Genomic DNA, 22,477 nt, shown 5'->3' with positions numbered 1-22,477 from the left:
GAGTTATTTGAGCCAGGGCTATGTGGCCTCCTGCCTGAGAGGCTGCAGAGCACAGCACTGTACTGGGGAGATGAGATAGTTCCCAGACTTAGGAGACTGTCAAGGTCACTCAGGTCCACTCCTGGACCCCATTCCCCCAATGGTCCCTAAGGGCCTTCTCCATGAACCTCCTTAATTTCGGAGGTAAGAGTCCAGGAAAAAGTCGAGTCAGGGAAACCTAGGAGGTTTTGGAGCCGGCCTTCCCCCTTTGAGGTCATGTCCAGGCCCCGGGAGGCTCTGCTTGCCCTGGGGAAAGGCAGGGTGGGCTTTGCTAAGCACCTCTCCTCTGCTGTGGTCATGCCAAGAGCCTGCCCCAGACGTCAGGGGAGGATGGATCTTTGGGGTCCCAGGAGTCTTAGAGATCATAGGAGGGGATTTGGAACCAGCTGCCAAAGGCCACACAGCAAGTTCATTCCAGAGTCTCACCCAGAGCTCTGGCTTTCAGTCCGAGCAGGGCAAGACCAGAAGGGACTTTGGGCCCTTCATTCTGCAGATTAAGCATCCTCCTGCCAAACCCAGTTATGTCCATCTGAGCCTCACAAGAGAACTTGGAGACAGACAGTGTCAGGACCCTTGGCCCTATTTGACAGATGAGCAGACCAAGGCCAGGTCAGGGGAGGTGGAGGGGGTTGCAGGGACTGGCCTCCTGGCCCTGATACTGATCATGCTGTGACCTTAGGGCAAGTCCCTTCCCCTTGCTGGGCCTCAGTTTCCAGGGCTGTAAGATGAGGGGGTTGGATGAGCTGATTTCTAAGTTCTCTTTCAGCTCTGACATTCTATGACTTGACCAAGTCTGTTTGAGTTCATGGTGGGACTTAGGTCCCTCCAGTCCAAGACTGGTTCCTAAGGAGTGGAGGTGGCTCACATGTGAACATGCACATGCCCAAGCATGCCCCCTCCTCACCAGGCAGTGATCCCCACTGGGGGGCAGCACGTGGAGGTCCGGAGAGCTTCAGATTTAAAATGAGAGGAACTGCTTTGCCACTGGCCTCCTGTGTGATCCTGGGTCAGTCCCTTCCTCAATTTCCTATAAATGAGGGAGTTGGGCTTTGAGAAGGCAGAGTTGGCAAGTGACCAGACCCCAAGGGGATGAGAGAGACTTCATCTAGTATGCCCCCCTCCCTTTGAGGCTGAAATTTAATAGCAGTGGCCCCTTTGAATACAGCTTTGTGAGGTAGGGAGGGAGCAGATTCATGGTCCTGTTACAGATGTGGAAGGTGAGGCTCAGAGAAGTCGGTTGACTTGGTGATCAGCTAGTACTAAAAGTAACAGTAGCGATTTCTATTGTTCCTTGTTCTATTGTTACTGGCTTTGCCTGCCTCTTGTAACTGGCTCCTTGCTTAGGGTCTCCCAGCTGCTGGCAGAAGAGCATAGGAGCCCCAGGGCTCAAACTGCCCCCACCCCAGCTTCTGGCCAGCTCGAGCTTCCCCAAGGGTCTGCTTCTTCTCCCCAGGGCTGGGTGAGGAGGGGGCCGAGTGGGGAAGAGGGCGGGGTCCCTCGCAGTGGGGGTGGGGGTGGGGATAGGCATGGGGATGAGAGGGGAGGATCTGCGGGGATGGTTAACATGCGCGTCACGTGGTGCCGGTGGCAGATCCCTGTAGTGACGGCGGTGCAGCGGCTGCATCCTTCCTTCCTTTTCTCCTTCTCTGTCTGCCTGCCTGCCTCCCTCTCTCCCCATCTGCGCTTGCTGCTCCGGGCCAAGAGGGAAGGCAAGCAGAGGAGGGAGGGTGGCCAGGGCCAGGGCCAGGGCTGGCCCCCCCCCCCTTGTCTAAGTGGGGAGCCAGAGCCGCCAGCCCTGCGCACCCAGCCCCAGGCCCCCCCACACCAAGAGCATCTCCAAAGACAAAGGAGGATTCATGTCCAAAGGTAGGGGCCAGCCCAGGCTGGGCCAGGAGGGAAGGGGACAGATAGGGTGGGGGTCTGCCTGCCACCACCAAGGCCATGGCTGCCACAGCAGACACCACCCGGCCCTGCCCCCAGAGACCCGCAGGAGAGCAGCTTCATGGATGTGCACTCACACACACACATACACACATACACGACAAGATGCACACATGAAGAGACAGATGAGAGGGGTGGGGGAAGGGGGGGGCAGGGTGCTTTCCTCTTTCATTCTCATCCCTCTTCCCTCCCCACCTCTCAGGCACCTACATGTAGGCTTGATAACACAAGGCAAGAGACTCAGGGCACCAGTGTTCACACTCACACACACTCAAACACACACACACACTCTCCTGGAGGAGCCTACAGTGACACATGTCCACCCTGAGACCCTGACATGGTTGTGTTCATACCAGGCTCAGCTCAAGGACACACTCACACACAGGGTAGACACTGACAAGCCCCCAGCTGCTACACACACACACAGACACACACACATACACACAAAAGTACTGGGAATGGCCTCCTTGGGAGGGGACAGGGATGGGAGGTGACAGCTCCTTTCTGTATGGAGATGCCCAACTGGGGTGGATTCCAGGCCATGGTAGCTGGGGAGGAGCGGCTTGCAATGTGATTGACCAGGTCTTCCCCTGATCCCCAAGAGGAGAGGGAGGTGGGAAGTAAAGCCCAGACTGCCCCAGAGATGGGGGAGGGGATCTCTGCCCCCAGCCTCCATGGGGAAGGGGGAGGGAGGCCAGGTCAGAGGCATAAGAAAGAGGGGAGAACAAAAAGGGGTTCCCGGGGGCCAGGGGCCCAGAGATGGGGCAGGTGAGCTTGTAAGCAACCCTCTCCATTGGAGGAGACAGCAAGACAAAGACAAAGACAAGTCCATTTTTCTGAGCAGCTCTCAAATTCTCAGCTTCATTTGCCTTTGGGCAGTTTGGGAAGGGGTGAGGGGTGGTGGTGGTGGGGGAGGCAGGAAGGAAGCTTCCTCTGGGGCAACTCAGGGCCAGGGGGGCTCCAGAAGGGGCTGGCAGCCCTGATCCCCCTCTGAAGCCCAGATCCAAGGGATTTGGCTCCATTAACAAGACCGTATACATGCTGGGGGAGAAAAAGCGGCAAGGGATGGTGGAAAGCCCTGGAGAGACTGGGTTCAAATCCTGCAGCAGCTACCCTGCCTATGTGCAAGTCCCTTCTGGGTCATGGGCCTCAGTCTTTCCATCTGTAAAGCCAGAGGGTTAGATGAGATCACTCAGTCACTCCAGAAGCACCTGCCCATCCGAGAGTCAGCAGACTGGGCTGGGACACTCACTGGCCTGGGGCAGTTCCCTTCCCCATATGGGCCTCACTTTGCTCATTTGTAAAATGGTGGAATTGGATCAGGTGACCTTGAAGGCCCTTCCTGAGGGCAGCTGATATTCTCTCTGGAGTGTGGCCCAGAGCAGACCCCTGTGGGGTTGTTGGAATGAAGCCAGAATAGGAGGAGGTGGGAGTGGGGGGTGCTGTCCTCATCCCCCACCACATCTGAGGGGACATCCAGGCCAGGCAGTCCTCAGCAGGGTAGGGTAGGCACTTTCCCAGGTCATTCCAGTGTCCATCCCAGTGCCCAAATGGACACAGGATCCATGGAGGCAGGGGGGGGGGGTAGGGGGGTGGGGGGTGGGGGGGTGGGGAGAGAGGGCCTGCCCTCAGAAGAAGAGCAATGAATATTCCTAATCCTTCATTGAGCGCCAAATGGGGAGACACTGGAGGTCCTGGGGATGAGGCCAGAGTGAGCTGGGAGTGCTGGATTCTAGGACTGATGGGCAGCAGAACCAGGATCAGGGAAGAGAAGTGGCTGAAAGTTGTCCACAGTGGAGTGGGCGGTCTGAGAGGAAGGGATGTTGGTATTGCAGCAAAGGCTGGGCAAACTAGGCTTTGGGAAGGGGGTGCTGTGGAGCTGAGACATTGGGCTGGGGATCCTCTAGCCCAGGAATTAGAGGCAGAGGCCCTGTGTTCTGATCCTGGATGTCTGCCACTCACTTGCTGTTTGACTTTGGGCAAGGGGTACCTCCTCTCTGTGCCTCTTGGGGCTGAAATTGCTGAGCTCAGAGCCCTCTCCCAGCTGTCCACCTGCACTCTTAGGAACCCTTCTCATTTTGAGATTCTCTGATTCTGTCATGGGAGATCTTTAGGGAAGGGATGGACCTTATAGAATGGGGGGAGTCTGGGAAGGTGGAGAAGATTGAGGTGTTACAGGAGAGGGACAAGGCACCAAGGAAGGTGAGAAGAACCCTAATGGGTTTGCAGTGAATTCATTTGTTTCTCCTGGCAGTGGGCAGGATGCAGGCCTGGAATCAGAAGGCCCTGAGTTCAAATTCAGCCTCAGACACTTACTAACTGTGGTACCTGGGACCCTACCTGCCTCGGTTTTCTCATCTGTAGAATGGGGCTAATAATACCAATGTTCATTGAGGTTGTATGTATGAGGTGAAGCTTTGCAGACTTTAAAGTGATCTAGATGGCTGTCTATCCTGTCCAAAGGAGGAAGACAGAAGGCCATTGACTGGTTACAGTTTTCTCTTGGCTTTTGCTGCCTCTCTGGGCACTCCTGTCTGGCACTGGCTTCTTGGAAACCAGGGAGCAGCCACCTAGTGCCTCGGGGTTTGGCCCATCAGGTCATCACACACTCATGGTGACAGAGAGAGGCAAGTCACGGCCAGAAAAGGATGACTGCTCAGGCCAGGGGGAGGGGGCATGTTGAGATGCATCATTACACTCACCAGCCTCCACTTCCCATCCCTGGATAGTACAGGGAGTTCCTGCTGGGGAAAATCCAAGAATCACAGAATGGCAGGGCTGGGGGTGGGGTTGGGGGAAGAGAAGGTGTTTAGAACACGGAAATCGGAATTGGGAGGGGCCTTAGAACAGGGGATGCCATAGGAGGGGGCTTAGAACTGGGAATGTCAGAGCTGGGAGGGACCTGAGGACAGGGAATGTCAGAGCTGGGAGAGGCCTGAGAACAGAGAAGGTCAAAACTGACAGGGAGCTTAGAACAAGAAATGTTAGATTTGGGAGGGGCCTTCTGGCAGGGGATGTCAGAACTGAGAGAGAGCTTAGAACAGGGAATGTCAGAGCCCAGCGAGGGAGCTTAGAACATGGAAGGTCAGAACTGGGGTAGGGGCCTGAGAATAAGGGATGTCAGAGCTGGGAGGGGCCTCAGATACTATCTCATATAGAAAGCAAGGCTTCTGGAAGACAGACAGGGCCTGCCTTAGACCAGCCCAGGTCAGGAACCTGGGGAGCTAGGAAGATGGGGATGCCATTTCACAGATACAGGGATGTCTGGAGGATAGACACGTTGTAGGGGAGGGACAGAGGATGAGCTCCATCTTGGACACAAAGGGTCCGAGAGGCAGATGGGTCATCCAGTGGGCAGTCAGTCACCTGTCCTGGAGCTCTGGACAGAGAGGAGGGCTGAGCTAGGCCCCAGAGTCATCTGCCTGAGAGGTGATAACTGAAACCACAGGAGTGAATGAGATAGATGGGGGGGGGGTAGAGGTGTGGGGAGAGACAGGGAGGTACCCAGGGACAAAGGCACATTTCAGGGATATGTTGAAGAAAGATCTGAGAGCTGGGAGAACCAGGAGAGTGAGAGACCAGGTATGGAAGCCATGGGAGGGGACAGATCCAAAAGGGGTGGTCCCAGGGTCCAATGCCCTGTGGAGATCAAGTAGTTTGAGAACAGAAAGTCAGATATTATATCAGATGAGGAAGAGGTAGATCTTGGTAGAAGCCTTCTGGAGAGGCCTCAGGACAGAAGACAGTTTACAAGGGCTTGAGGTCTGAGGGGGTCAAGAGCCAAGATGGCAGCACTCAGATGCCCATCTGCTCTAGTGGCCGAGAAGGAACGCAGGATTTTGAGTCCAGAGACCTAGGTTCAGATCCCGGCTATGTTGACTGCTAATTGTGCAGTCCTACAGAGGAGGGCAGGGGGAGATGTTCTGATCAAGATGAACCATTCTGCAGTTTCTTCTGAGTGGTAAATGAACCTGACTGGGCTCTTCATGTGGCCCCTAAGACCAGTTTTGAAGCTCTGTGCTTTCCCTTTGTCTCTCCATCACAGAGTGTGGAAGAAGGAGGGAGGGGCCCAAGTTGGGGCTGCCCTTGGCAAATGGGAGGGGAGGCACTCTGGAGATTGGGGCAGGGGGAAGAGACCTCTTGAGAGAGAAGATGCTGAAGTAAGGTGGCCCCAAGGAGACCCAGATGAACCTTGTTTCCATGCCTGAGAAAGGCCAGGCTTAGTCACAGAGTAGGCAGAGCCAAGTGGGCCTCAGAGGCCACTTAGATCAACCCCCTCATTTTACAGGCTCAGGGAGGTGTGACTTTTCTCACCTCATATGCCTCCTTCCCTGCTTGTTCAGAGGCATGGGAATGAAGGGAGTACTCTGGCTAAGAGAGAGTTATTCTTCTTGGCTTTTTCAATAGCATATGCTAACATTCCACATTCTAAGGCCCCTCCCAGCCCTGACATCCTTTGTTCTAAGGCCCCTCACAGCTCTGATATCCACTGTTCTAAGGCCCCTCACAGCTCTGAAATCCCCTGTTCTAAGGCCCCTCCCAGCTCTGACATACTCTGTTCTAAGGCCCCTCACAGCTCTGATATCCACTGTTCTAAGGCCCCTCACAGCTCTGACATTCCTTGTTCTAAGGGCTCTCCAAGCACTGACATTCTATACCATTTAAATGTCCTACAAACCCCACCCAGAAGTGGTGAAGGGTTGCCCACTGAGGGAGGGTGGGTTCAGAGTAAGACTGAGGCTAATCAGGACAGACTTAGCAGTGAGACTCACAGTCCTTGAAGGATGCAGGGGCTTTGGGTGGAACCTGAGTTTCCTCCCTGTTGTGAGCTAGGAGCCATTCAGGCCTCATAGCTCCATGATGGGTTTGTCCATGGCCTCCTCCCTGCCCAATCTTCAGGCTTTGCAGAGAACAGGACTGACGTGACCATGTCAGAGCTGGTGGCGGAGCCCAGGCCCAAGCCGGCAGTGCCCATGAAGCCCCTTGGCATCAGCTCCAACCTCCTGGGCTACATTGGCATTGACACCATCATTGAGCAGATGCGGAAAAAAACCATGAAGACGGGTTTTGACTTCAACATCATGGTTGTAGGTAAGAGCAGAGGCTGGCAGGGCCAGTGTGGGGTTGAGAGCCTGGCAAGCAATGGCTAGTCAGCTCTGTCCTCTCAGAACGGTCCGCCTTGGGCTTCTCCCGCAGGGGGACCTCGACCTAAAGCTGCTGAGGATATGGGGAGCCAGGAGCTCCTGGGAGGCCTTGAGGGTAGCTATTTAACCTCAGTTTACCTCCTCTGTCAGTATCCCCATACCCATCTCCCAGAAATGTTGGGGGGGAAGATGGGGAGCTACCCCAGATGGGTAGGTGATGCTTTGGAAATAAAGTCCTTAAAGCAAACTGCCTGTAGGGTCAGAGGACCCTGGGTTCAAATCCTGGACCTGGGCTTCATCCTCTTCCTACACTACCCATCCAGGTCAGAGTGGACTGGGCAAGTCGACCCTCATTAACACCCTCTTCAAATCCCAAGTGAGTCGGAAGTCAGCGAGCTGGAATCGGGAGGAGAAGATCCCCAAGACGGTGGAGATCAAGGCCATTGGGCACGGTGAGCTTCTGGGAACAGGTCTTGTTTCCAGGTGAGCCAAGAGACTCTGAAAGGCTAAGCGAGGCCTGCTGTAGCTAGCGAACATCTGAGGCTAGATTTGAACTGGGCTCTTCTGACTCAAAGGCCACGTTCTATCAGGTAGGCTGCCCTGCCTCTGAGTCACCTGAGGAGCTGCCCGCAGGCTTCTTCCTTCCAATCACCACACTGTGTCCTCAGGAGTCCTGGAGCCCACCAATGGCTACCTGGGCCTAGTGCTGGGAGCAGGGGAGCTGGCTCCAATGGCCAATCAGAGGCAGTCTCTCTGTAATAACTCTGGTGGTCTGTAAGGCGTTGGCCCCACCACAGCTCTGCCAGGGGGTCCTGGCATTGGGGTGATGAATTACTGCACTTTGGAGGTCTGGAAGGTGCTCAGCCAGGTCTGCCTGTGGACAGCTCCTGCTTCCTTGGGCATCCTGCCTGAGGAGCTCTCCCTCCCATGGCAGGCACTAACCCAGATTTGGGGTGGAATTCCCACAGAGGCACCGTGGGTCCCCAGGGGAACCCAGTCACTGCCACAATTAACTTCCTCACAATTAATCTTGAAACTCCACTGTGTCCCTCTGTCCCTGCCTCCATGGCGACTGTGCCCTTCCCTCCAGGACTGTTTAGTTTTGTTGGGTAGGTGGTTGGTATGTTTTCCTGCAGTCTGGGGGAGATCTTAAGGTTGGGCTCCATCTCCCCTTATTCCCTTGGGTTGGCGGTTCTCAGCCCCAGCTGACATCACCATGGCTTGGGTTACAGAACTGAGGACCCCTGAGCTGGGTCTGCTTAGACCATCTGTGTACTTTCCAGTCAGGATCCCAGCAATATCCAGCCATTAATCCAATGAGTAGGGGTCACCGGCTCCCTCCTTCTCTCTCCTCCCTGCAGGGACCAGGCCGGGGACTGGCCGAGGTCTCTCTCTCTCACACATATCTTGGCAGTCCCAGGACTCAGCCCTTCCTCCTCTGATGATCCACAGCAGGCTCTTTCCACTGCTTGAGCCTCAGCTTTCCCTCCCTGTAAAATGGGGATAATTCCGATTACTTCTAGGGGCTGTTGGAAGGTGACAGGGCTCTGCTGACCTTAAAGCACTCTCTAGATGTCAGCTCTGATTATTGCCACTGCTATGGTTATGGTTCACGCTCCTATCATTCTGAGACCCTAGGTGGTGTTGGGTGATGGTATGTCCTGCCCAGCCCAAGGTCATTGCCTCCTCAAAGCCTTGCCTGGTTGTCCTGGCTACCTGCCCCCTACCAAGAATGACTTTTGTCTTCTTTTTGTGTATAAAGGCATGGGTGAGCTGTGCTCTGCCCAGAAAGCAGAGTCAGAAGCTTGATGGTGGGTCGTTGCCACAAGGCGGATTTAGACTGGACATCACAAAGGATTAGGGTTGTCCAAAAATGGATTGGGCTGCCTTGGGAGGTAGTGATTTTCCTGTCACTGGAGGTCTTCAACTGTTGGCTAGATAAACACTCATTGGGCATGTTTAGAGGGTCTCAATTCCCCAGTGTCAGTTGGTGCTACATAAATGCTTGTCACCCTCCTCCCTGTACCCCCTCCCTCTAGTGTATGACTGGCCAGGAACATGACATGTTCGTTAGAAGGAGAGGGAGGGAATTGGGTGTGGAGTTGGGTGTCAGGGATTCTTGCCCATTCATCATCAAAGAAGGAGATCCTTGTAGCCTTGAAGGAGGGGTGGTGGGATTTGGAGAGGCAGAGAGGAGTGGACAGGCATTCCTGACAAGGGGAACCATGTGAGCAAAGATTCAGAGATGGGAACTTCCCCAAAGTTCCAGCTGGGGAGGAGGGGTAGGGGAGGTCAGGCAAGATGGCAGAGCAGCAGGAAGCCAGAACTTGGCATCGGGAACCTGGGCTGCTAGATAGCCTTGAATGCACTGCTTCCAGTTGGATGCAGGGGAGCCCCCTTTAGGGGTCTGGGGGATGACATTGGGCCCTGAGGGAGAACATGAAGCAGGCATCACCCTTATCCTGTCTGTCACCCCAGTGATAGAAGAAGGCGGAGTCAAGATGAAGTTGACGGTCATCGACACACCGGGGTTCGGAGACCAGATCAACAACGAAAACTGGTGTGTGTATCCCTGGCTCTGAGTGGAGCCTGGGCTGGGCTGAACCCTAGGTCTAGAACATCAAGGGACCCAAGAGCCCATCTAGTCCACCCCTCATTTGGCAGATGGAGAAACTGAGACCCAGAGTGGCAGTCACTTGTCCTGGGTCATGCAGTGAGTGAGTCGAAGACTGGGTGTGGGCACCAAGGAACAGACAGTGAAGCCAAGGACAGCATCACTCGTGTTCAGGGGGTGGTTAAAGGTCCCTGGGACTGGGGGCCCCAGATACACTAGGGAAATATGGAATCCAGCCTGTGCAGGGGTGGGGCCAGACAGCAGAACCCCGGATAACCCAGCGCTTAGCACAGGGCCCAGCACATAGTAGGGGCTCAATAAATGCTCCTGGACTGGGCAGTGTGCTGGACAAGGGCTGGTTGAGACCTGGGGAGCAGCAGATGCTGGACGGGGGTGCGGGGCGGGGAGTGTCCCCATCTTCCAGTGTGTGGTGGGCCCCAGGGGGAGAGAGCTATTAAGACGAGCAGAGGCTCAGGGGGCCCAAAGACCACCCTAATGATGAGAGCTGACTGGAAAGGACTGGGCCGGATGGGAAGGTGGTGAGATCCCTGTCCCTGGAGGATTCCTTGGAGGCCTCTTCTGAGCCTGGGGCTCTGGGATCCCGTGAGGTCTGTCAGGCCGGGGATCTGGGACGAGGAGGGTGGCCCGCTGATCGCAGTCTGCCTGTGTCCGGCCTCCTCAGCTGGGAGCCCATTGAGAAGTACATCAATGAACAGTACGAGAAATTCCTGAAGGAAGAGGTGAACATCGCAAGGAAGAAGCGCATCCCGGACACGCGGGTCCATTGCTGCCTCTACTTCATCTCTCCCACAGGACACTCGTGAGTGCCACTGCCCTCCCCCAGGCCCACCAGACGCACACAGCAAGGGCCTTTGCTCTAGCAGCGCCCCACGCCTGATGTGCCTTGCCCCCTTGTCTCTGTCTCCTGCATTCCTTCAAGTCTCAGATCCCAATCCCATTTCTAGGGGATTCGAGTGCCTTCGCCCAGCTCTGTTTATGTCTTGTATGTATCTAGTGAGTGGCATGCTGTCTCCCCGTTAAACTGGGGGATCTTTGAGGACAGAGACCGTCTTTCACCATTCTTTGTATGTCCAGCATTTAGTCCAGTTCCCAGCATACAATAGGCACATAATAAATGCTGGTTGATGAGCTTGAGCTCTACAGAATCAGCAGTTAGATTGTCAGTCTATGCAGGGATGAACCCCAAGCAGGAGAGCTAGGGTACAGGCCCCCACTTACTTCCTTCTGGCTTCTCTACCAAGAAGCCCTCCTCCCAGAACAAAGGAAGGGTAGAGCTGACCAGTGCCAGCCACTGTGCTGACTTCTGGCAGTGCCAAGGGGACTCACAGACACTCAGAGCTGGCAAGAATCTCAGAGGCCCCAGAATCCAACCCCCTTATTTTACAAGGGAGGAAACTGAGACCCAGGGAGGGGAATGGGGTAAGAATTATTTGCCCAAGGTTATGCAGGCAGTAAGTGGCAATGTCAAGATTTTAACCCAGGGCCCCTGAGTCTCTATCCAGCATTCTGCCTTGAAGAATGGTTGCCACCTGCCTTGCTTTTCCCTCATTTCTTCATTCTTCCAACAAGCCTCTGGTCAGGCCCTTCAGTGTCCCCTTAGGCCCAGAGGCAGCTTAGCTGTAACAGGCCCCTCTGGAAGAGGCCGGGCCTGCTCACTGGACCAAGGATGGCCTGGAGGTGGAGAGCCCAGTGAGGAGACCCCTGAAGGCAGAGGGGGCTGAACAGCCAGACTGCTATGGGGACTGGGACTGGAAGACCCGGGTTCAAATCCAGCCTCAGACACTTACCAGCTGTGGGACTGTGGGCAAGGCACATCACTGCTGCCTGCCTCAGTTTCCTCCTTTGTAAAATGGAGATAACAGCAGCCCCTCCCTTGGAGGGTTTCTGTGAGGACCAAATGAAGTCAGCACCATGCAGGCACACAGTAAGGTCTGTATAAATGTTAGCTCTTATTACCATCATTCTCATTCTGCCACCTCAGGTGCCTGTAGACAGTGCACTCTGGGCCTCAGTTTCCCTCCCTGTAAATGACGGGGTGCAGAGGTGGCTAGGTGGCACAGTGAATAAAGCATCGGCCCTGGAATCAGGAGGACCTGAGTTCAAATCCAGCCTCAGACACTTAACACTTACTAGTCATGTGACCTTGGGCAAGTCACTTAACCCCAATTGCCCTGCCCTCCCTCCTCCAAAAAGCAAAAAAAAAAAAATAGGGGGTGCAGTCCTCCCAGGGGCCAGGGCCTTAACCTGGGCAGGGCACCTCTCCTGGGGGACCAGGGTGGGCCTCAGGCCTCTCATGCACTCCTTCTCCCCGGGGTCCAGCCTGAGGCCCCTAGATCTGGAGTTCATGAAACACCTCAGCAAAGTGGTGAACATCGTCCCCATCATTGCCAAAGCTGACACCATGACCTTGGAAGAGAAGATGGAATTCAAGCAGAGGGTGAGTGCACCCCATGGCCTGGCCTCAACCTGAACCCCCTTGTTGGAAGGCCAGCTGCTGTCCCCGCTCTGCTCAGCTTCCTCCTCCTTTTGGGCCCCCACATTCCCTGGACACTGGGCTCCCACCTCTCAGTCTCCCCATGCTCCCCCTCACTTCTCATCTCCTTGCTTTTGCCCGGGCTGTTTCCCACACCAGGCGTGCCCTCCTCCCATCTCTACCTGTGGAAATGAGAATGACCTCCTTGGCCTCCAGCAGCTGGGAAGGAGCCTCATTGTTTATCCCTGTCATATACCTAGTGCCATGTTTTTCTGTACATGTCAGACCGTCGTAGTAAATGGAGTTCTCTGAGGGCCCAGTCCTGAGCTCAGTGTCCAGACAGTAAATATGGGAGCTGAATTGAGTAGATTGAAGACCCATATTTAAATCCTGCCTCTGTCTCCAACTATTTGTGTGACCTAGGGTAAATCTCCTGCCCTATCTAGGCCTCAGTTTCCCCAGCTGTAAAATGAGAGAGTTGTATAAGATAACTTCTGGGGTCCCTTCCATCCTGAATGTGTGAGCTCTGTCCCCTTGCAGACCCTCAGTTTCCTCCTCTGTAAACTGAGGAGAGACAAGCCCAGAGGTCCCTTGTGACCTTCGGTCTCGGCTCCTTGGACCCCAGGCTGACTCTCCCACCCCCAGGTGCGGAAGGAGCTTGAGGTGAATGGCATCGAGTTCTACCCACAGAAGGAGTTTGATGAAGACCTGGAAGACAAGACGGAAAATGACAAGATCAGGGTAGGAGGCAGAGGTGGCGGCGCCCTAGGAAGGGGCCAGCTTGAGCGGGGGTAGGGACCACCCTGGTTCGCTGGTCCTGGTCCCAGCATGGAGTGTGACATATAGTAGGGGCTTTAAAAATGTTTGTTGGACTGAACTGAACTCACCGGGGGGATAGTGTGGTAGAGGGAGTGGAGTTACAGGTCCTGGGTTTGAATCTGAGCTTGGCCACTTCCCACCTGTAAGTGACTTGACTTTGACCAAGTCATGGCATTGCTGTATGCCTCAGTTTCCTTTTCTACAAATGGGGGATTTGGATTAAGTAGCCCCTCTGACTCTACTAAGGTAGGATTGGGGAGACCTGGGCTCTAAAGAGGGAAGGCACTTTCAACACAGTGAGTTGGTGAAACTGAACCCAGGCTGAAGGATAGAACTGCACACACAAAGGAGAAGACTTACTGACCCAGCTGTGGGATTTGAATCCAGACCCAGGACCTTGTCTACTGCACACCTGACCCTTGTGCTAGCTGGGAAGAGGGTCCTCTTGGGCAGGACTGGCTGGGGCTGGAGGAGAATGACCTGGAGCCCCTCAGCTGTGTCTGTCTGTCTCCCCTCCAGCAGGAGAGCATGCCCTTCGCTGTGGTTGGAAGTGACAAGGAATATCAGGTCAATGGCAAGAGGGTCCTTGGTAGAAAAACACCCTGGGGGATCATTGAAGGTAAGAGAGGCATCTTCTCCAGGAACTGACTTCTCCATGGATTCTTTTTGAGTGCCCACTGTGTGCCTGGTGCTGGGCAGTACAGTGCAGGAGACGTGGTATCTGGTATGGACTGTCTGGCCTGAACTTTTTAACCCCCAGCGCTAAGCAAAAGGCTCTGCATACAGTGGTACTAAATAAATGTTTAAATGAATGAATGAGGCAGATGCCATCATGACTTGGTTGCTCCCCAGAGGAACTTGTGTAGGGTCTGGCTAGGAAGAGATTTGTTAGTCAGTGAGTTTTTATGAAGCAGAAAGGTGAGGGATGGTCCCTGTTCTCAGGGAGCTGCCAGTCTAATGGGAAGACAACATGTCTTGGATGGATAGCCATGGATAGAGATGCTAGAGAAAAAGTCACCTGGAAGGGGCGGCTGGTGCTGGGGGCAGGGACTGATCTTGAGTGGGGAGGGACTTTAGAAGCTGTCCAGCCCACGCCTTATTATACAGATGAGGAAACTGAGGTCTCCCAAGGTTAAGTAACTTGTGCAAAGTTGTACATGCAGGATTGGACCCTTGCCCTCTGACTTCAGCATCTGTGTTCTCTCCCCTGGGCCATACTGAGGTCTGTCAGTGTTGTCCCTCCCAAAGTCATGTACTCCAATCAAATTCAGGCGTGACCCAACTGGGGTGGAAGATATCAAGGCCATCTGTCTGTTGTCTCTGTCCTAGACACAAAGAGCCAATGTGTCACATTCATCTTGAGCTTATGGTCCACTAGGACCCCCAGGTCTTTTTCAACTGAATTGTTCTCTAGTCCCATTTCCCCTCACCCTCTATTTGTACAGCTGGTTTTTGGCCAAATAGCCAGAGGAGATCTGGAACTTTAAGAAGCAGTGAGGGTACTAGTTACTAGATGATCTAGTTACAAAAGTATGTCAGGAGACACGGGTTCTAATCCTGACTTTGTCTTTGGTTGGTGGAATGATAGTGGTTAAGTCATTTAGCTTTTTGGTGCCCAGGCTCCTACATCTGTAAAAGGGGACAGTCCCAGCTGCCCCTGCTTGTCAGGGAGGGTATGTGTGAAGTGTGTAGAGATTCCAACAAAAGAGCCCAAGTTTTTTTTTTTTTTCAGGGTCCTATTTACCCAAACACTCCTTGTTGGACAGTGTGGAGCTTAAAATTGTCCAGCCTACAATAAAAGAGGCTGAGGCAGAGTTCTGAGGCAGTGGCACTTTATTAAAGGGTCCATGGTCCCATCTAATGAAGTGGTCCCAGAGTTTCGTCACAATCTGAGAGGTCCTCGGTCCCCAGGACTTTTTTTTATAGGGTTTGCTGCCCAAATATGCCAAGGAGGCATGGTGACATGCAGAATCTCATTGGCTGATAGACCTTGCTCTCAAGGGCTAACAATTAAGATAGGCAAGGCAAGAGTCATCTCTAGTGACCAAGTGGTCCTAAGACCAGGTCACCTGCTCATGATGGACAATAGATGGTGCAGAGGGACAAAAAGGCATCCCAGCCACGTGGGGTTTAGACGTGGAATTTGAGGAGAGGATGGAGATACCTGTCAGCTTTCTTGGGTTTGCACAAGTGAGCCTCATAACTGGTTAACAAGTAGTGAACATTACATTAAAGTTTGAGGCCTATTGTAAAAACCCATCTCATTTAATGATTCCTATAGGATTTATGTAACACTATCAAATGATTGCTACTGATTGGAATAGAAGAGGGGTCCAAATGAATCTTTCCTTCCAAGAGATAGGGGAGTCAGCTTCCTTCTGGTGACCTTGGGAATGCTCCGCCAAGGGTAGTGGAGGCAGGAAAGGAAAACAGGCTCCCAGAGCCCGCGCCACAGCCATTTGCATGCCCAGTCTCCAGCCTTTCCAGCTCAGCATCAGGCCTGAAAGAGTCTAGGAGCACATGCAGGGTCTTTTCCTAGACCCTCCCTTACTTTGACTTTGCCCAGGGAACTGCATCTTGGTCCAGGTAGGGAGATGTATCACTCACCTCCTGGCCTCTGGACTAATGGGCTGCTGGTCCTTCCTAGACTTGGTTTTCTTACCTGTGACTTCGAGGGGAAGGAATTCTCTGAGGTTGATAGCAACTTGGGGGCCAGGGAGCACTCAGCAACCTTAAAATCTTTCGGATGGAGAGCTTTGATTTTCTTGGGCCTGGCTTTTTCCTGCCCTGTCCTGAAGGAAGTTATACTTCTCCTTCTCAATTTCCAGGCTCTTTCTTCCCTGAGTGTTCATGAACTTTTCCTTACTACTGGGCCACTCTGTCACTTCTGAGCCTCTGGGGAATTACAGCTGGATCCTGCCTATTATTTTTTCTTGGAATATGTATTTCTCAGTCAGCCAGAGAGAATAAGAATTCTGAAGACGGTTGTGACTTTGGAAGTAATTTTTGATACACAGGGTAACAATCTGGCCATGTTTCTTCACTTGGCCCATTCATTTTGATAGGTCCTGAGCATGTACTTGGGTAGAGGAGACATCTCCTGCCATCCATCAGGTGTGCCAATGGGGCCAGTGCTTGTGTGGTAGAACCAAGAAAAAGGAGGGATTTTCCCCGACTTGTGTTCTTTGATAGAAGGGACTGGTGTGCATGGAAATTTCAGAGAAGACTCAGAAAAACTGAGTCCATTCTCTCTCCCTGAGAACAACAGCAACGACAAGGGATGAGGGATGATGCTGGTCCTTGGGCCACAATCTCCAATTTGCCGTCATTAGATGGGACGTCATACAATGACATCACCATAGTACTTTACCTTTGTAAAGCACAGACCTATAATAGATGCTTGCTGATTGGTCAAGACCAAAATAATCAGCAAGGAACTTTCCTTCCCTTAGTTCATCTAGTCCTCCCGATGGTCCAGTGATGTAGAAAATGCAAATATGGTTATCCCCATTTTACAGATGAGGAAGCTGAGTCTCAAAAGTAAAAGTAACACAACCATATAGCTCCTATCCAAGAAATAAATCATGTGTCAGCTGGGTCCTGGGCCTCACTGCAAGAGCCCTGGGTCTAATTTTGGAGGGTGTCTCTCAAGAACTCTCAAGCTAATTGCCATTAGCATTAACTAATGGGAATGTCAGTTTCTGGCTTGTGTTTTTCAGAAGTAAAAAAAATTCTGGCTCAAGACTCCACGCAGAGAAACATCAGTATCTGACTCATTTTATTTCCCCTCAAAAGATCCCCAACAAGCACTCAGGCTAATGAGACATAAGCTATAGGACAGATTATATTTAACCTGACAAAAATGCAGATTCACAATGGACTCACTGAATCGTCAGGAAAAATTTCCTTGTTTTTCTAGGGGTCATGAAACAACGCTGCCCTTGGGTGAGTCCCACTTTTCTCTGCAGTCTGTGTGACTCATGACCTTAGTGAAGGAGTCCAGTGGGGCTTCTTAGTGTAAAGGGTACAAGTGAAAAGGGCCCAGACACAGCTTGGCTGGGACCCAAGGCTCTTTCTTATAAAATCTTTCTCTGATAAAAGCACTAACCACTTTGGTCAAGTTAGTGTAAAATGTATTTGGATGAAACAGTTGATTTTAAAACCTGACAGCAAGTGTCATATAAGGAGGGCTTAGCTGAGTTCTGCTTGGCCCTGGAAGGCAGAGCAGGAAGCAGTGGGTAGTGGATGCAGGGGAGCAGATATGAGCTCCATGTCAGGGAAAACTTTCTCACAGTTAAAGCTAGCCAAAGGTGGCCGATTGGCTGCCTTGGGAGGTAGTGAGTATCCCATCAGGGGGAGTCTTCAAGCCGGATGACCACTCATTTGTCAGGAATTTCATGTAAAGGGGGTGTCCTGTTCTAGGCACTGAGCTGTTTGCATGTTGTCTCCCCATTACACTGACCTTCCTGAGTGTGAGGATTGCTTGTCTTTGGCCTTTCTTTGTATCCCCAGCACAGTGCCTGGTATAAAGGAGGTGCTTAATAAATGCTTGTTAACTGACCAGATGATCTCAGAGATTCTGGGATACTGTGAGTTCCCCTTAGCCTCAGTCCTTCCCCATTGCAGTCCATGGTGATCCCTCCCTTCTGGGAAATGGAGCTCACCTGTGCTTTGAATATCTACTTTCTGGGACCTCTTCTGTCCTAGGTGAGGAGTGTGGGGAGTGTATCCTCAGGCATTTGCTAAGCTCCCTGAGGGCAGGATCTATGGCTTCAAGTCTGGTTCTTTCTCTTCCATCCCCAGCCCTAGTCCATGATCAGTTCTAAATACTTATAAACACAGTAAATACAGTACTTAGTAAACATTTGGCTGATGAATGAATGAGTGAATTAATGAATGATTGAATTTGTGTTCTGAATCCCTTTGATATCCATCTAGCTCATGGGTGTATTGTTACACAGTAATGTGCTTTTTAAGAAGTCCCTAGAGCCACCCTACGACTGCTGAGTATTAGCATAAAGTAACTTCTCTCTTTTTTGGATTTTCAGTGGAAAACCTCACCCACTGTGAGTTTGCCTTGCTCAGAGACTTTGTTATCAGGTAAGGCCCTCCCTGTAGTATGGACCCAGTTTAGTCCTTTCCCAACTCCTCTCTTTTCTGGGAGGATGGAGTCCCAGAGAGCATGGGGCTGTCCCCATTCATAGGGAGGCTACTGCTGAAAGGCTGAGACTTGCCTGACAATGGGAGATTGCCCAGAGAGGGTGATAAGAGCTGGCTGATACCAGCTGCTTGCCTTCCTGAGGCCAAGGGCCTCTCTCTGCCTGTAAAAGCAGTGACCCCGATAGGATGCTCATAAGGGGACTGGGAACAAGCATTTATTAAGGGCCTACTAGGCTCTGGGCACTGTGCTACTAAATATGTCACCAATGTCATCTGAGAGGTTAGGTGCAGCTCTTCTCCCCATTTTACAGTTGAGGAAACTGAGGCAGACAGCAGTGAAGTGACTTGCCCGGGGTCCTGCAGCTAGTTAGTGTCTGTGGATGGATTTGTGTTTCTCTTCCACCTGGGCCTCAGTGCCAGGAGGCACTGTGGAGCAGTTAGCTCCAGTGGGATGCTGCCTGTCCTTGGTGCAGCACCCTCCCTCCTCCTCCTCCCCTTCACCCACTATGCGGCAGGAGCATCCCTGGATTCAGAATCAGACAGGAGCAATTGGTGGCGCAGTGCCCAGAGTCAGGAGGACCTGAGATCAAATCTGGCCTCAGACACTTCCTAACTGGGTGACCCTGGGCAAATCATTTCCCCACTGCCTATCTCAGTTTCCTCAACTGTAAAATGGGGATAATAACAGTAGCTCCCTTGCAGGGCTCTGGGGGACCAAAGGAGATGATATTTGTAAAGCACTTAGCACAGTGCCTAGCCCACAGTAGGTGTTCCCTTCCTTGCTAGGACCCTAGATCTAGGACTAGAAGGGACTCCAGAGACCTTCTCGTCTGAGGAAACTGAGGCCTAGAGAAGTCAGGGTCAGGGTAGAGGTGGAGATTGGGGGGCTGGTGGGTTGAGGGGTCTCAGCGTCTGCCGGCTGGCTGCTGACAGAAGCCAACTGTTAGATTGCACCAGGGTGGCTGGCTCGCCTGGCACTGGGGGCCCCACTCCCAGCCCTGGCCTCCAGGGGTACAAGGCTTAGGCTGGCCTTCAGTCCCCTTTGGCTGGCTAGCCCATATCTGGAGGCTGACTGCTTTGTTTCCTGTGCCTCTTCCTGCTCCTTCAGGACCCACCTCCAGGACCTCAAGGAAGTCACCCACAATATCCACTATGAGACCTACCGGGCTCGGCGGCTCAATGACAATGGCGGCCTCCCTCCGGTGAGCACGGGCACGGTGGCCATGCAGGACAGTGACCTGTGATCCCCCCTCCCAGCCCATCATCCAGGAGCCCCCAGCCACCTTTGTCGGTCCCTCTGCACACGGGCCTGTGCTTGGTGTTTGTGGAACACCGTGTGTTTGCATTACGTGTGTATATGGGGGCGGGGCTGTTTACTGCCCCCCTCCCTAGAAGGCTCTTCTTAATTAGATTCTTCCTTGGCCCTCTGTTGGTCTGAAGTCACAGGTCTCCCCCACTGAGTTTGGAGAGGGCCCCTTTTACTCATCCAAGCCCATCAGCCGCCTGTGCTGGGGCCAAAGAAAGACCTCCAAGGATGGCCTCCCTTGCCAGGCCCAGTTGGAGAGGTTGGGGATGGGGGCAGGGGCCAGGCAGGAGGCAGCAGGACCCTAGAGTCAGGGCCCTTTCTGCAGTGGCAGCAGCAGGGAGAACTTCAGGCCTGGGGGCCCAGGACTAGAAGTCCGAATCTAGGGAGGGCGGGGAAGAGACCGCCACCTGCAGCCTGTGTCCTGTCCACTGTCCATCAGCCACCATCTGTCATGGGGCTTCCTGCTGCTCCCCCCCACCCCCACCCTTTGGTGGCCAGTGCCTGCCCGCCTGCTTCTCTGGCTTCTTGTCCTTGCCTGCTCCCCCCTCTCTCTGTCTCTGTCTCTCTTTCTCTGTCTCTCTCTACCCCCCCTTCTTTCCTTCTCTCTGTCCTTCTTGTTTGTTTCTCTTCCTCTTCTCTTCCCTCTCCCTTCCTCCCTCTCCCTTTCTTCCTCTCTCTCTCCTTCTTTCTCTATCCTTGCCATCCCCTCATCCTTTCACCTCTTCACCAGCACCAGCACCACCTTTCCCTTCCATGCTGCCTGCATGGTAGGGAGCCAGCCATGTGTAACACAGAGCATTCTGGACTTGGAAGTCAGGAGAGCCAGGTCAAGTCCAGGTCCTGACAGCTGAGTGACCCTCTCTGTGCCTCAGGCTCTTGCTCTGGACAGTGGGTACAATTCCCTCCTCCCGTCCTCCCTGGCAGGGCTTCCTGCACCTGAGCCCAGGCCAGAGGACAGAATGAGGGCTGCCCTTCTCTCCCTCCTGGTCCTTCTGAGCCCCAGCTTCTCCTTTATCTGCAGCCCAGGCTTCTACTTGTCCCTTGCCCTTGGGCTGCCCACGAGGTCCTTCTGCCCTTGGGCCCCTGAGGTTTCTGGGGCTGGGGTGGCAGCGGGGGTTGTTGAGGAGACCACAAAGGAGCCATAGGAGAGAAGTCTAGCAGTATTGACCGTTGCCTGTGACCTCTTTCTCCTGGTCCATTCCATAGGCACCTCATCCATCAAATCTCACCTCCTTCAAGGGCTTGGAAAAACAAAGCCCGGAGACGCTAGATTGAGCAGGTCAGTGGGAAGCAGGCCAGAGCAGTGGGTCTGGTGTCACCTGTGCACCAGGGACCCAGAGTCTAGGGTATCTGGCCCGGCTGCCCCTGGGGTCTCTGGCCAGAGGCCTTCCCTCCAGGTAAGCTCCTGCCAAGAGAAAACAGCAGCCGGGCCTCAGCCTGGACAGGGCGGCATCCTTGGCGCTGATAGGGACCAGACCTCAGGCTTCAGGCCCCCGCTCTAGAGTGAAGGAGAGTTGGGGCTGGGTGAGGTGGGGAAGGGAGGCAGGCACTCCTTGGGCCCTCACCACTCTCCTCCCCCCTGCAGGGAGAAGGCGTCCTGCCACCAGCGCCAGCCTCCCCCTGCCCTGCCACCGTGGCCACCGAGTGAAGGTCATTTCCAGGCTGCTCCTCCTCCCCCCTGCTGTCTCTCCCCACCCCAGCCATTCACCCTTCAGGGACAAGGTCTCCTTAGCGCTCTGCTTGTCCAGCCAGCTGCCTCCCTGCTATGCTCTGCCCATCACAGGAGGGAGAGGGGGGTGAGAGCCATCCTGCCTCCCCCTGAAGGTCCATCTGATGGCCTAACTCTTAGTCCATCCACCCACCCATCTTGGGCCAACACCTTCACCTGCTCCTGCTCCAGCTTCTGCAAACCCATAGCCAGCTAATCATTGCCTTCTCCAGGGGAAATGGCACCAAAGCCCCCTCCTCCACCAGGCTTCATGAGCTGCTCTCCCCGGGAGCCAGGAAAGCATTGCTTTTGGCCTGTCATATCTAGGTGTGAGCCCCAGCACGGGGTGGGGGGAAACAACCAAGACCCCACCCGCCTTGGTCATCATGGGCTAGAAGGTACGTCAGGCTTGGCTGGCCCAGAGCGTGTCAATGCCCTCCCCCCCTCCCCCCAGCCCCCATGATGAGAAGTCCAGGAGGAGACCAGGGACCTGAAAGGGCATTTCTGAAGTTGATTTTTTTGTTTATCCTTAACTTAAAAAAAAAGAAAGAAAAAAAAGTTTAGGAAGCCCGTGAGATGTGAAGTCTAAGATAATGCTCTCCCCCAGCCCCGATCTCTGCCCCTTAGCAATAAGAGGAGATGCTGCCCTCCCTTTTTGCCCCACCCTGAGCCCCTGTTAATGTGAGTAATGAATCTCTTGGCCACAGACTGGCCACAGACGGGCGGCAGGCAGGCTTGTAGAGCCATCTGAGGCCCGATGCATGAATGTTGTGTGTGAATGTTGGCTGATACTGCCGTCCATCCTGGGTCTTTGGGGAACATCCTGCCCTCTGCATCTGGGCACGGCCTGGACCACCGAGCACTGGGGGACCCAGACAGAAGCCTGAGCCCAGGCCCCCTTCTGGCTCTCCCCTGTCCTGGCCACCTGGTGGTGACAGGAGGGAGGAATCTCCTTCGCGGGTGCCAGCCCCGTCCCAAGACAAGCCACCAAACACACACTAGGTGTAGACTTTAACTTTCTATGTATTGTTTAATTCAACAAGACTTTGCTGTTTGAACAAGAGTGTCCTGGCCTCTTATTTCATCGTCTTTGCTCACTGCCCTCAGCCCTGCATTCCCCTCACCTCTGCTGGGTTTGCCACAGACCCAAGGGGTCCTTCATGGTGTACCTCTCCCAGGTCCTGTCTACACCTGGTGTCAGATTTGACTCGAGTCCCCCTTCTCTAGGTGTTTTTTGAGCTCTGCCCCAACA

At 53.6% G+C, this 22,477-nt stretch overlaps 1 protein-coding gene across 5 annotated transcripts; it reads left to right on the top strand.

Moving 5' to 3' along the window:
- Positions 1-1,631: 1,631 nt before the first annotated feature.
- On the top strand, positions 1,632-22,277 carry SEPTIN3 (septin 3). 5 transcript variants are annotated; one of them, XM_069099405.1, is made up of 12 exons: positions 1,632-1,905; positions 6,880-7,071; positions 7,448-7,576; positions 9,603-9,684; positions 10,421-10,558; positions 12,079-12,196; positions 12,878-12,973; positions 13,574-13,670; positions 18,100-18,151; positions 19,320-19,413; positions 20,724-20,796; positions 21,103-22,277. In XM_069099405.1, the coding sequence occupies exons 1-11, from the start codon at positions 1,896-1,898 to the stop codon at positions 20,790-20,792; spliced, it is 1,077 nt and encodes a 358-aa protein (XP_068955506.1). In that variant the 5' UTR covers positions 1,632-1,895; the 3' UTR covers positions 20,793-20,796; positions 21,103-22,277. The 5 variants fall into 5 exon arrangements, with proteins under 5 accessions (XP_068955506.1, XP_068955504.1, XP_068955508.1 ...); XM_069099403.1 differs by having other exon boundaries at positions 13,571-13,670; XM_069099407.1 differs by lacking the exon at positions 20,724-20,796.
- Positions 22,278-22,477: the final 200 nt, after the last annotated feature.

The sequence above is a fragment of the Petaurus breviceps genome, unplaced genomic scaffold, assembly GCF_028583685.1.
Source record: "Petaurus breviceps papuanus isolate PSGF00001 unplaced genomic scaffold, PetGlider_PUasm1.0 379, whole genome shotgun sequence".
Lineage (NCBI taxonomy): Eukaryota > Metazoa > Chordata > Mammalia > Diprotodontia > Petauridae > Petaurus > Petaurus breviceps.
The sequence above is the reverse complement of the archived record's forward strand: the minus strand, read 5'-3'. Positions and strand labels throughout refer to the sequence as shown.